This window comes from Zingiber officinale, chromosome 8A (assembly GCF_018446385.1).
Source record: "Zingiber officinale cultivar Zhangliang chromosome 8A, Zo_v1.1, whole genome shotgun sequence".
Lineage (NCBI taxonomy): Eukaryota > Viridiplantae > Streptophyta > Magnoliopsida > Zingiberales > Zingiberaceae > Zingiber > Zingiber officinale.
The window spans coordinates 82,140,276-82,154,904 of NC_056000.1; the positions used below are offsets into that span (position 1 = coordinate 82,140,276).

General features: G+C 40.6%; 1 protein-coding gene across 1 annotated transcript; it reads right to left on the reverse strand.

The window, feature by feature from the left end:
- Positions 1 to 12,008: 12,008 nt before the first annotated feature.
- LOC122011019 (GTP cyclohydrolase 1-like) lies at positions 12,009 to 13,446 on the reverse strand. Its single transcript, XM_042567468.1, has 3 exons — positions 13,420 to 13,446; positions 13,144 to 13,315; positions 12,009 to 12,577 (listed from the first exon to the last, which is right to left on the reverse strand). The coding sequence occupies exons 1-3, from the start codon at positions 13,444 to 13,446 to the stop codon at positions 12,009 to 12,011; spliced, it is 768 nt and encodes a 255-aa protein (XP_042423402.1).
- Positions 13,447 to 14,629: the final 1,183 nt, after the last annotated feature.

Consider the following 14,629-nt stretch of genomic DNA (forward strand, 5'->3'; position numbering starts at 1 on the left):
AAAAGGGATAGTAGAAGCAGGAGAAGCAAAGTAGGAACTAGACGGAATAGAAGGTAGTAGTGTAGGAGGGGTTGTTGCAATTGTAGAAACACTAACGGCTGAAGGGCTGACAATGGGAGAAGATCTCCGGCAAGGCGTTCGTTTTGCTCGGGGCCTATAAGCCAAGGGAGGCAAGGTCAATGCCAAGGATGTAGAAGGCACAGGAGAGATAGCGGCCATCTCAGAGGCAGAAGCAGGAGAAGCTGAAACAATAGAAGAAGAAGAGATAAGCAGACCGGGCCTCATCAATCGAAGAGCAGGATTGGAGATGATATTGGTGGGAGTCATCGGTGCCTTACCTCTTTCAAAAGAAATAGGCGCCGGGACAAGAGGAGTTTGAACAAAAGTACCAAAGAAATCACCAAAGGGAGAATCCTTGGTAAGATTTGGCTTTTTAACTAAAGAACAAAAGGCTCTTCTTCTTCCTCTTCCATGAGTGCGACACCCTCTGCTTGTCGTTCTTCTTCGGAAAGCAAGCCCAAGGTAGAGGGATTGGGATCGGATCGGCGAGCCAACAACCATTGTTCTCCAAGATTATTGATAAAGGACTTGGTCATAGCAGAATTCCTGTACATAAAAGCCGGAAGAATAGCATCGGCTGAAAAATAGAGGATAAACATCATTACTATAGAGATATACTAATCAGCAAAGGCGAAGTAAAATAATTATACTCACCAAAGGAACTATCCAAAGGAGTGTTAATGTTGCCTATCCCGAAGGGAAACATTAAACCCTCTTCAATTAGATGTGGCAAACTGAATTTCGCTCCCCGCAATTTAGGTAAGGCAGAGGCAACAGAGGGATCATTGAGAAGACCTTGAGTGTCAGGAAGCAGAGGTAGATCATGTATCCATTGAATAGGAAACAGAGGTGGAGAAGGTAGACGCATATAGAAAAATTTACGATACCATTCGCCTTGAGGAGGAATGCGGTTAAACAGAATGGCCTTAGGACGAGATTGAAATTTAAAAACGCCCACATCTACTCGGCGAGGAATAAAGAAGTGATGAAAAAGATGGGGAGACAAGGGGAAATCTAACAGTTTGGATACTCCAATGAAGCCCACTAGAATGGAAAAGGATTGAGGGATGAATTGGTTGAGCGGGATAGCAAAATACCGGCTAACCTCACAAAAGAAAGGGTGAAGGGGAAATCTAAAACCTTGCAAGACTTGGTCCCTGAAGATGGAGATACATCCTAAGGGAGGAAGGTGAGGACCTTCATGAGGAGTAGGACGGACAATGTAAGAGGGAAAACCATAGGTTGCCTGTAAGTCCACTTCTTCTGTATCTATGAGGTCGGAAGAACACGAGAGAAACCATGCCGGAGAAGAAATCACCATGAAGAGAAGGGGTTAGAAGAAAAGGAATTGAGAAGCGAAAAGATGGACGGAGGGAAGCAGAAGAAGACTCCGTAAACCCTTGTCCCTTTTCCAGTTCTGTGCTAAAACCTCTAAACAGAAGAGGCGAAAGGGAAAAGGAAAATAAAAGGTGCTCGGAGTATCAATCGTTATAAATAGATAATAATATTAAAGAATAAAATCAAGAGGAAAAAGCTACCTCGGAAACAGGTGTGAGTTTCCTCAAAAGTGTTCTTGGGAAATCCTGGCAAGGACAGATAGAAATTAGTATGATAAACTATAAGGAGGTCAAGCGTCGGATAGTAGTTAATAAAGTGGAAGTCAGGCGTCAGATAATAGTTAATAGACAAAATCCGTGGATGAAAATTGGACGGTTTTGACAAACCGGCCGAACTAAAGATCGTTCAAAATATATTGACCAAAGGCTTATTATAGTGAGGCAAATAATATACGTTATGATAAAACCCAGTGAGACTCAATTACTATGCGAAAAAAACATATGAAGATACAATGATAAACCAGTCTAGCAGAACAAATCGACCAATATCAAGGATAGCATGACGAAGCCGTGTTAAATCGGACGGGATGTAACTAAGCTATAAAAAATCGGGCGGTATCTATCAATCTTAATATATATCGGTCGATCATTAAGAAAAGACTCATAGGGAAATCTCGCGTCAGATACATTTGCAGAAAACAGATATTTATCCTGAGAAAGAGTAAAATTTACAACCCAAGAAGAGTAATCAAAGTCACACAAGCTTATCAGTACTGAATTACAATAACTCGAACTTAAGTTAAAGTCAGCTTGGGGTACAGATCAGGAGATTTGTTTTCAATCAGTTTACGTTTGTTTAAGAAATTAGGAGGAGGATCGCGAGATAAATAATGCTCTTCTTTTAATTGTTGAATCGCCCCTTGAGCTCCTGCAGTAAAAGCGGATAGAATGGACCTCACGATCGGTCTGTTGAACTCGGGAGATTCAATCATGGCTGTGGCTCGCTCCTTATAACGAACATCCTCACCCCCTTCGTAGACTGCCAGCGCCATCTGAGAGGTCTTTAATTCATCTTTTCTGGCAGAAGCCTCGGCTTTAGTCGAATCAAGGGAGGTGGTCAGAGAGGCTACCTCGTCCTCTTTCAGCTGTAAGGCTTTGAGTTTCTCAGTCAATTCTGCTTCATAATTCTCTTTTAATTCGCCAAGTTTTGAGGTCAGCTCTTGATTGAGGCCCGTAACCAATTTGAATTGGGCTTCAAGGCTCTCAATTTGAGTTTCAAATTGCTTCTTGGCGGCGGAAGAAAACTCGGCAGAAGACAATTCGATAACCTGCTGTCGCAACCCCTTGTTCTCCGATTTCAATTTCTTGTTCTCAGTGTACAGATTGTGCAATAGTCGGGAGAAACCCATGTTCTCTAGCCATCGCTGGGAGCATATTCAAAACCGTAAGACGATACTTCAAAAACAGAAAGCAGGAGTATGTAAACATACCTTATTCTCTTTATTAGAAAAGCGGTCAATCGCTTCAGGAATGGAAAGTCCCTCAAAAAGGGGATGAACCTCGTCCCAGGAACTAGCAAAAGAACCCCCCAGTAATATGGGGAGGACAGGAATGGCAGAAGAGCCAGCTGAGAAGGAATAAGTAGGGATAGATGGTGGAGCAAAAACCAAGTAAGAAGAAGACGAAGAGGGTATAGATCCTGAAGTCGGAATAGACAAAGGAAAAGTAAAAGAAACGTCATCAGAGGTGCTAGTTTTAGGAAAAGGAGAGGTAGGAAAATTCAAGGAATGATAGAGTTCTGCTAAGGTGGGCTCATCGGAAAGAAGGTCAGTTGACACAAAATCTTCTGAAACAAGCTCATCAGCAGAAAGAATGAGCCTCCTTTTTGGAGGAGGAGCCCTGGTTAGCTTGCGTCCCGGACGCTTGCCCACAGAAATCTTAGTTATAGGTTTATCAGAGCTACCAGGGGATGTATGCTCGACAAGAGAAATAGAGGCAGATGGGGAGATAGTAACAGCTGCAGAAGACGTAATAGCGGGAGCAAGATCAGGGAGGATCTGCGCAGCAGGATCCCTAGAAGAACCTCCTAGAATCTCATGAAGCCCAGAAGAGCTAGGTATTTCGGCTAAGGGAGCCGACTCTTCAATTGACGGTGGAGGGGCGATAGCGGCCAGAAATTCGGCCTCCTTGGCGCGAAGCAATTCTTCTTCCACGTGTATTTCTTCGTCAATCAAAGCATCATAAAAACTCTCCACTGTATAGAGAAGAAAAATAATTTAGCCAATTATAAGCAAAAAGAAAAGAACAAGACGTTACCTAAGGAAATGTGAGTATCGGGTTTGACGGGGCTTAAACCAAATAGGTATAAAAGCTCGACCTTCAACCATTTTGGGATCGAGAGCCGGTGACCTAATAACTTCTCACAATAAATAGGAAAAGCAGGAAGGAGATGAAACTCTCTAACATCGGGTAAGGGAGGCAAGAAAGATTTCCAAGCATGTGACCAAGGAATAGGTCCCGGAAACTTTAAAAAGAAAAAAATGAGATTTCCAGGCTTTGAGAGACGATGGCATATCTCCAAAAAGGACCATTTTAGTTCTCGACTGGAATAAGAAGACACCAGGCTCTGAGAGCTTGGGGTAGGAAAACATGAAGAAATTTTGAGGAGTAGGAGGAATATCTCGTAGACGAAACAACATATAAGTACCGCATAGATAACGAAATGCATTAGGAGTAAATTGTTGCAAAGGAATATCAAAATATCGACTTATTTCAATTAAGAAAGGAGGAATGGGGAACCTTAAGCCCCCTATCAACTGGTCCCTGAAGAAAGTCACGCAGTTATCAGGGGGATGATGGGGTCAAGCATTCGGTGTTGGGAGTATGATTTTATATTCCTTAGGAATTTCATATTGGCGACGGATGGATAATCTAGCATTCTTATCAAAGATGGAAGACATATGGACATACCAAGGAGTAATTGCTTCTTCAGCCATGGACAAAGGTATGGGCTAGAGCAATAATGGATTACTTACTGAAGACAAGAAAGGGGATCGTCGTGAAATGGCGAGCACGAGGACTGGTTGAAGATAGCAACAGGAAAAAAGCTCTAGAAAAGGAAAAAGGAAGGGCGAGGTTTAAAGAGGAGACGAAAGGTTTAGGGTTTGAAAAACGCAAGACGATCGTCAGATTAGGACGTTGGTAGCTCAGCCGACGCTGAGGATCGCAATAGAAAGGCGAAAGGCCTATGTGACGTGGTAATCAGAAAAGGCATGTGTCAGATCATCATAAAAAAAGAGGGGCATTCATATCAAACGTGACGAATCGGATCGCGATGGGGTTGGTAGTGCTTCGAACATTCTCTCACCCGAGGGAAAGCCAATCACCGGTTAGAAAATTTGGAGAGAAGACTTGATCGGCTGGGCCTAATGAAATAGAAAGGACATAACTTTTTGACCATACCCAGGCTAAAGACAAGAATATTTTAAGAGTAAAAGGTTAGAAGAATGACAAATGTTAATCTGTCTGTGCAGAATATGACTTAGTATTTATTGAAAATATTTTTATTAACGAGGGCAATTGTGGTTATGTTGGATAAATATGATATTGACTTCAGTCAATAAGATAACATCAGTTGATATAACACCGGTTATAATATCAAATTATACTAATAGTTAAGATAACCTCAGCTATAATAAATGATACATAGGATACATGAAGAAATGATGAACACAACACCACATTGTAAATGATAGAGAGATTCAATAAAAGCCTTTGATTAGATACAAAAATTTGTCTTTACACTTAGAATCTGATCAAATACATAGTGTCACATTCCCTCAGGAACAGTAAACCCCAAATAGATAACAAATATTACAAGCATAAACTCTTAGGGCACTCGGAAAGTTTTAGTCCCACTGGATTCAAACTTACCATGGAGCAGAGATAGAAATAGCCCACTTCGTCCGAGCTTGCCAAGGCTCACAAGAGGCAATATTTTTCCCTAGACGAAGAAAGCAACAAAAAACAAAAAAGCTCAAGGGCAATGAGACAGGGGAACGTTGATTCATTCCATGATGGAAAAGTAAATGTAAAAACCACTTCCCCTCTCAAGCCGTATGAGCTCAGCAAGTGGAGCAACCAATCTCGGCCCAAGGGTATCATGTGATGTGCCCTTCCCACAACACCCTTGGGTCATTTGGCTGCCCCTCTATAAGTAGAAAAAATTTCTCTGAAGTTTCTTGGGTCCTTCAGAGCACCTGCATCTTTGGATAGAAGCTTGGAACTATGAAGCTTCCTCTCTTAAGACGATCCCTTGTACCCCTGGAGTAACCAGAGCAAAAGTCCCAATAAACTCATACATAGATCTCACCTGGTCCAACAAAAGTTGCCTCCAAAGAGGAGGATCCACGACCATGGCCTTAGCAACAAAAAGTGGCAAGGAAGAAAAAGAACTGAGAAGGGTTGTGGGTGAAGAGAAGGTTGTAGGCTGGTAGCCCTATTTAAAGGAGAAAAAGGCTCACAGGATTGCTATACTTAATTTATTAAGACAATGACACACAAAATCTGTGAGGTCATTTCAAAATCTGGAGCAGAGGCACGGGTAGGAAAAGACAAGACCATACTTATGTCTAGTCAGTCGTCTACACCTCCTTCGACTAGACTTAAGGGGAAGGCTAGTGATATGGGTTAGGTTTTAAGGGTCTTCAGATGAGGAAAGAAAAGGAAGAGAGAGTCAAAGGAGGAAGGCCAATATCGGCCGATACATTCCTGCCGAACAAAGACAGGTTAATATCGGTCGATACATGCTTGCCGTATGAAGGTAAGTCAATATCGGTCGATACATGCTTGTCGTATGAAGGTAAGTTAATAACGACCGATGCACACTCCAGAGCAAAGATAGACCAATATCGGTCGATACATGCCTGCCGAACGAAGGTAGGCCAATATCGGTCGATACATACTTGCCGTATGAAGGTAAGTCAATATTGGTCGGGACATACCTTCAGAACAAAGGTAAACCAATAACGGTTGATACATGCCTACCGAACGAAGGTAGGCCAATATCGGTCGATACATGCCTTCCGAACGAAGGTAGGCCAATATCGGTCGATACATACTTGCCGTATGAAGGTAAGTCAATATTGGTCGGGACATACCTTCAGAACAAAGGTAAACCAATAACGGTTGATACATGCCTGCCGAACGAAGGTAGGCCAATATCGGTCGATACATACTTGCCGTATGAAGGTAAGTCAATATTGGTCGGGACATACCTTCAGAACAAAGGTAAACCAATAACGGTTGATACATGCCTGCCGAACGAAGGTAGGCCAATATCGGTCGATACATGCCTGCCGAACGAAGGTAGGCCAATATCGGTCGATACATACTTGTCGTATGAAGGTAAGTCAATATTGGTCGGGACATACCTTTAGAACAAAGGTTAACCAATAACGGTCGATACATGCCTGTCGAACGAAGATAGACCAATATCGGCCAAAAGGGTTAATGAATACTTCAGAAACATGTTGGATAAAATATTATTTCGACACAGTAAAGATACAAATAGAAGTCACGTGAAGAAGAATCATACATGAATATATCGAATAGAATAATTCATGATAGAGAATATATATTTTGGCGGGAAATATGCTTTCAGCTTGTCTTACAGGCGCTAAACGACAAAGAAGGTACATCTGGGGTACAAAAAAGATTCCTTAAAAATCATCTTCCCGAAGTACGCAACTGATGTCATAACGAACTCTAACAAACCGGGGTCCACTTCATGACTACGGAGGTTATATGAAGTGGTATAAAAGGGAGAATCCTCTCCGTTGGCTAGGTAAGTGAACATCCCTAATTTTCTGTCTACTGTTCATCTTCTTCCTGTTTCCCTCCGGGACACCAAGAGAGATCACTAACTTGAGCGTCGGAGGGCCTAGCCAGGGATTCCCACCCCGGTCTTAGTTCACTGACGATAGTGTCGGTTGGTCTCTTGTGCGCAGGGAGCTTCGGGAGCTTGAAAGTTCGGTTTTCTCCTATTTGGACGGGGATTTCTTCCTATTTATCAGATTTCCTTCGGTGATTCTGGTTTTCTTCCGATCCGCTTTGGGTTTCTCGGGTCGAGGTTTCACCGGCATTATTCTTCGTCATTACAGGGGTTTTCCTTCTTCCGGATCTCCTTCACGGTCAGCTTCTCAGACAGGATCAATAATCAATGCCAGATCTTTGACTGTAGCCTTTGCCACCAATCTTGCTTTATATCTTTCAACTTCTGCTTTGACATTCTTTTTTATTTTGTACACCCACTTCACACCAATCGCCTTATATCCTTTAGGAAGTGCAGTTAACTCCCATGTGTCATTCTTCTTTATCGTCTTGATTTCTTCATCCATCGCATCTTTCCACCTTTTGCTCTTTATAGCTTTTTGGAAATCTATAGGCTCGCAATCCGCAAAGAGACAAAATAGAGTAACATTATCTTGATTTTCAGTTACCTCATAAATGTCCCGTAAGCTTCTAAAGCATGGTACTCTCTCACTTAAATTTTCACTTGAAGTTGATGCAGATGAATTTCCTTGAGTACTTGATGTTGGTGTTACTAGTGGAGTAGTAGGTTCCTCTCTTGTTTGCTCCACCCTTGGTTGTTCCACCCTTAGTTGCTCCACATCTTCTTCTTCAAAGTACGGGAAGAAGTTGTAATCTTCATTTCGATATTTCCAATTCCATTCTTCTTCTTCATTAAATATGGCATCTCGGCTGATGATTGTCTTTCCAGTATCTGGATTGTATAGCTTATACCCTTTTGAGTTAGTATCATAGCCAATAAAAATAAACTTCTTACTTTTGTCATCCAATTTGTTTTTTGCTTTATCAGGCACATGAACGTGGGCTATACTTCCAAAAACTTTTAAATGAGAAATCCCAGGCTTCCTTCCGCTCCACGCTTCTTGTGGTGTCTTTCCCTACACACTCCCTGTTGGTGATTAGTTGGATAAGTATACTGCACATGCAACCGTTTCTGCCCAAAGTTCCTTTGCACTACAACAAAAACCCTCATAGACATCGGTTTTCCACCGGTGTCTATTACATTTTCGACCGATGTCTATGAAGCCGATGTAAAAGGTCTGTCATTTTAGACATCGGGTTAAAACCGATGTAGTATCACTTAACGACACCGGTGTTCGAATCGGTTATTAACCGGTGTAGTATGACTTAACGACACCGTTTCATCAACAGTGTAAAACCGATGTAATATTATATGTTAATAACACCAGTTTTGGCAGCGGTATACGCCCGATGTAATATTAGTTAATAACACCGGTTTTGCAGCGGTGGAAAATCGATGTAATATCGGTATTTTTTAACAGCACATTGATTTCTGAAACAATGAATACAGTAACCAAAAAAATACATAAATATTCACAAATTACACAAATATTCTTCATTCAACAATATCCATAAAATACACAAATATTCACAAATTACATAAATAATCTTCTTACAACAGTATCCATAAAATACACAAACATTCTTTTTACATCAAAAACTAATAGATATCAGAATCAAGGTAGAACATTCTTTTAACAACACATCAAGGTAGCTAGAACCGCACTTCAAATATAATCTAGCATGCATTCAGCCCACTCGAACCGCACTTCATCAATTTCAACTCTGGAGTACTTGAGATTTGTAAACTGTAAAAACACATAAATAATATATTAGTAAAGATGCAATTTTGCAAGCTAGAAATGGTAAAGATGCAATTTTGATTTATTTATTTTTTTTCCAAATATCTGCTCTAGCTCTAATGAGGCCAGTCTAGTTTTTCTGATCTCTATCCTTCTAACACTTCAAATCAAGCATTTTGAAAGCTTTTCAGTCTGGTTTTGCAATGACAACTACCAATAAACTAAATTTGGAATGCAAAATATCTAAACCAAAGAAAGTCTTTTTCTAATTGATACTTGCAACAAAGATAATCTACAATACTTTATACAAAGTTAATTCATGACCAGGACCCAATAATCCACCATATGTCAAATAACTAAAACAAATGTGTACATGTATCAAATAAAATAGAATACTAAGTTTTTAAAGGCTGCTGTGGAAGACTATTGTTCATAATGCTTAATTCATTGAAGGATAATTGCGCGCATCCGCATACACACCGATACACATATGCATATAATATGCAATTTAGAGGCCTACCAAAATGTATAAATGGCAAAGGCCACTGAGCATACATACAAAATTGTGAAAATTTGGCTGACTAGAAACTCCCCAAGTCAACCTTATTTTTGGAATGTATATGTGAATTCTTCAATGGCAATGGGCACAGCTTTCCTCCTGTTCGGAAATGATAAAACAAAAACTTGGATAGTATCGAGAAACACTATAGATTGAGATGATAAAAATACCTTGCAAAGGAAGAAGAATTTTGAACGTCTTTTAGAGGTGCACGGAGGACACTTGCATGGGCACTTGATTGAGTGTATCTGAAAGATGACATGAGCGCTGCAAATATGTCCATTGATCTCTCTGCTACAGTTGTGTAGTTGTTCACATGTGAAATGTCACAACCAAATTTTCCTCCTTCCCTTACCATGGCGCCATTGTTGTTCAAACGAGACACTTGATTATCTGCAGAGTACCGGTATCATTAGTTTTATTTAGCATAAACCTTTTGACTGTGATTACTGTCTCCTTCGCTCGTTATACAGTATTGCAAGCATAACAACTTTATCATCAGCTGATGTGAAGAACATAAACTTGGTTATGAAATAAGTAGCTCGAACCTTCTCCATGATGAACTGAAGTCCTCGCATTCTTTGATGGCAGATTTTCCTGATTCATTACTAAGATGGGTGGCTGATTTTCGTTGTCCTCAGATAGTTTTCTTTTCTTGACAGGGTAGCCACCAGGAATACAATCGTTATTTTCATTACCATCTGTGGCACCATCATTGGGTCGATGGAGACTATTGACATCTGATGGCTTATGCTTGAAGTATGAGCTTCTCACAATGACTTTTCTGTTTGTAGACACTCTTGTCTCGTCGACCACAGACGTTGCCTGGTGGGACGTCTTTTCCTTGTGTGATGTTAAAAATGGCTTACATCTGGAGGAGGAAATTTGCGGACCTGTAAAGCCACCTGAAAGCCATGATCTCAGGCAAGTTTAATTATACTTACAGCTGAAATCAAAACTAACTTACCATGTACAGTTAGCCTATTTTCGTCCTGTTTCTGGATTGGATTGAGGAACTTATCTTCCATCTGGTAAAAAACAAAGAGTTATACCGATTTTTTTGTTGAGAGAGTACTAAAGGAGCTCAAACATTATACTGTTTCCATTGCTAGTTCTGTAACATGACCTTCAGGACCAGAGCCACCTTGTCAACTGCTATTTCCGATAAGTATTGCTTAGTGCAGCGTGCAGAGAACTTCATCACGATGCAAGAAAATCACATCGTAACTCAAGCTATAAACACAATTAAGAGGCAAGATCAGAAAAGAAAATTCCCGTCTTTACAACCAACCCCACCCATCTCTGAACAACAAACATCTAATTCGATCAGGAATCAACATATACACTAAGGATAGTAGCATCCAACTTCAGTAATCACAGAACCCCCAAATTTCTCAAAGAGTAGAAACCAGGAAACAAAAGAACAAGCAATCGATGAAACCAAACAAAAACATAGAGGAGAATACGCCGAAACAAGCATAACATAAATTTCAGGCATGCATGTCTTGTATAAACAAGCATAACATAAATATTTATTTGGTACTAACATTATGTCTGATAGAAACAACATAAGGTACTAAAAGACTCAGACAATCACCATTAAAATAATATTACAATAGAGAAGAATATTAAATTAAGAATTACTAATATCAATACGTATATATAGAAATTGTACCCTTAATCAATTAAAACAAGTTCACAATCATAAACAAACAAATCATAAAGCACCAAACACATAACAACAATAGAATACGACGACCAACAAAAACAGTCAATCTAGATGAGAAAAGAGCTAAAAAAATTAATTGGACCACTTGTTTCATCTTAGACAAATTATTCTTCATAGAAGATGGAGAAAAAAAATCTTTGTATCAATGTGGTGAGGAAACTTATAGATTGGTATACTCCCACCCATAATTTGTAAACAAGCATTCAGAACTTCAAACAATAAGCGAATCGTGAAGGTTGTTAAGTTTTCTTTGCTGCTGGTATGATGACACAAGGAGTCCGAGCTGAAATTATTAAGAAAAAACTATAAAAAAATTAAGAGAATTAAGTTTTTGTTCTGATTCTCGTGTTGTATGAAAAAATAAGGGGAAGTATCAACTCACGGAGGAGCAAAATAGGATCCATCACTGTCATAACCATCCCCATTTACGTTGGCAGCAGAGACATGCAAAGGTGTCATTTTCACTGCTGGAGCTAAAGGACGATTGGCTTGGTCTAGTAACTTGTATTGTTGCAGAGGGATTATCAATAGCCATTTCCGCGGATATCAACAGCCTTTCCTCCTTGCGCACCACCTGCCGTTGATTCAGCTCGCTAATTTTCTGCCTTCCAACAGAAGCGGAGATGATTCTAAAGAACAACAAACTTCATTTTCTGCCGTTGAGAATGGTTTATATCTCCTCCTTCGATGATTGCACCACTTAGTATTAGAAGAGAAGTGAAATCATCCCACAAATAGTTCTTCCCTTCCTTAAAAACTCCAGACCTGGAAGAAGCTAAAACTGTTCCCCAACTTTGCATATCTAATATGGTCGAATGAGTAAAATTGGTGTCACACAAATGGCTAAATTTCATGTGCCAACATTGAAGAGAGACAGCAACACCGGCCGGGTTAATGCTGTTATGCAATGCTGCACAAACTTCACTTGCTAGTCTTTTAGGATCCTGAAACCTCCTTACAAATACATCTGCAACTCGCGACAGCTTACTCAGGCCGACGACACGCCCTCTGGATGGCACATAGCCAACATGGCACTTGATGCTAAATGGAAGCAAGCAAGACTCACAGTAGGAAAACAGGTTGATGTCGCGAACAACCACTAGCCCACCAACCCCTCCTACATGGCCGACTCCCGGATTCAGTCCAGCTTCTGGAAACAAGGCACCCTGCACAATGTCTTTCGCCTTTTGTTTGTACCCTATTACAGAAAAGATTAGCTCAAATGAAGAAATTGATTGAACTATGCCATACACCAATACAAGCCACCAGTTCCTTACAGATCTTTTTGTGCATTAGTAATTCAGTAATTTGTAACACAAGTAACAGAGCAAATTGTAGGATAAGAATGCTGATAAAATGGATTTTATTCTCGGGTATGAATTGAAGTTTTTGATTCGGATAGTGAATCCAAATAACACAAGTTCTGAAGATTTCTTTACCAAGCAGAGAGAAGCAGAACATTCCTTATCTAAAGCGGAATAGAAAAACTACTCAGCTTTGTCTTTATGATGTCAACATAGCATACTACTAACTACTTATCCTTGTAAAGAAAGCATTTTGGTTGCTAACAACTACACAGCAATCTACTCACCAAATAAAGGATATTGGGAAAGCGATGGCAGATATCTAAAGCGAGTGGTTATGTTTTCTAAACTAAAGAAACGGAAGATGACCGACAGATCGTGTGAAATGCAAAAGGATGGAAAAAAAAAGAGGGGGGGGCCAACGGAGTAGCAGTAGATTTACAATAAAACAATCGTAAACCTCTGGTTCCTCCGCGGAAGGCCTCTGCCATGCGATGCGGCATCCTCCGGAGGCCTTCTCGCTCGTGATCCTCTCTGAGGCCCTGCAGCAGCGCCTTGACGGCCTCCTCGATCAAGAGCGTGCGCTCGGCCTCCGACGCCAGCGGATCCGTCGCCTCCTCCTCCTCCCCCCACTCGAACAATGAGCGGGTGAGCGAGCAAATAAAGAAATCAAACCCTATTCACTGACAGCAGCGAACAACACAATCTACTCTCCTTCTTCCTCGTCGGCTGCTGCCTTCGCCGCCGCCGCCACTGCCAGCATTGGCCTATTCACGAGATGTCGAGATCCTCGAAAAAATGAAGATCGAAAACTTGGAATTTGATGGAGAGGGAGAGAGAGGAAAGAGGGCAGCGGTGGAACTTGGAAGATCGAAACCTATATCGTGAGGTTACTGCAAACTTAGAATTTAGAAATAAAAGGCACGATTTGATCGTCTTCATCTGATCGGTGGAACTTAGTATCACCTTTCCTCCTAGTTGTCTTCATCTTGCCTCCCTCCGCCGCTACTACTCTGAAACCCTAGAAAACAAGACCAACTCGTCACGATATAGGTTTAGGTTTGGAGTATTGGGGGAAAATAAATTATTTTATTTTATCGTAGACATCGGGTTTTAAAAACCGCTGTTAAAATCGATGTCTATTAACGAAAAAAAGGCGCTCATAGACATCGGCTTAAAAAACCGATGTCTATGAGCGAAAATCTGCCATCATAGACATCGGTTTTTGGAAAAATTGGTGTAAAATACTCAAAGACATCGGTTTTTGCTTAAAATCGTTGTTGTTCCACCGATGTCTATAAGGATTTTTGTTGTAGTGTTGGTAGCCTCTTGCTTTTGAGAATGCTCCTTGCCATGTCAAGGATGGTTCGATTCTTTCTTTCTTCCACTCCATTTTGTTGAGGGGATCTTGGAACCGTCAAGGGTCGTCGTATTCCGTTGGCTTCACAAAATTCTTGAAACTCCTTTGAGGTAAATTCTCTTCCTCGATCAGAATGCATACCTTTGACCTCGAGACCGCTCTCCTTTTCTATGGTAGCTTTAAATTTCTTGAATATGCCGAAGACCTCCGATTTTTGCTTCAAGAAGTATACCCAAGTTTTCCGAGAAAAATCATCTATGAAAAGAATGAAATAATTACTCTTACCAAGTGAACTTGGCTTTATTGGACCGCAAACATCTGTATGTATAAGTTCAAGAGGCTTTTGAGCTCTTGAACTTGAATCCTTTGGAAAACCTTTTCTAAATTATTTCCCACATAGACATGCTTCACATAATTGATCAGGATGTTTGATGCAAGGTAGTCCTCTCACCATCTCCTTCTTTGAAAGCAATTCTAGTCCTTCGAAATTAAGATGTCCAAATCAAAGATGCCATAGCCAAGTAATGTCTTTGTAACAAGCTTTGAGACAGTTGACAACATCATTTTGAATATTAAGTAAGAACAT

Excerpts from the sequence above, each read along its gene's own strand:
- LOC122011019 (XM_042567468.1), bottom strand. The coding sequence starts at position 13,446 with ATGCTGGCAGTGGCGGCGGCGGCGAAG. Across the intron at positions 13,316-13,419 it reads CAGTGGCGGCGGCGGCGAAG|TGGGGGGAGGAGGAGGAGGC; the intron begins GCAGCAGCCGAC and ends TCATTGTTCGAG. Across the intron at positions 12,578-13,143 it reads CTTCCGCGGAGGAACCAGAG|GGTACAAACAAAAGGCGAAA; the intron begins GTTTACGATTGT and ends TTTCTGTAATAG.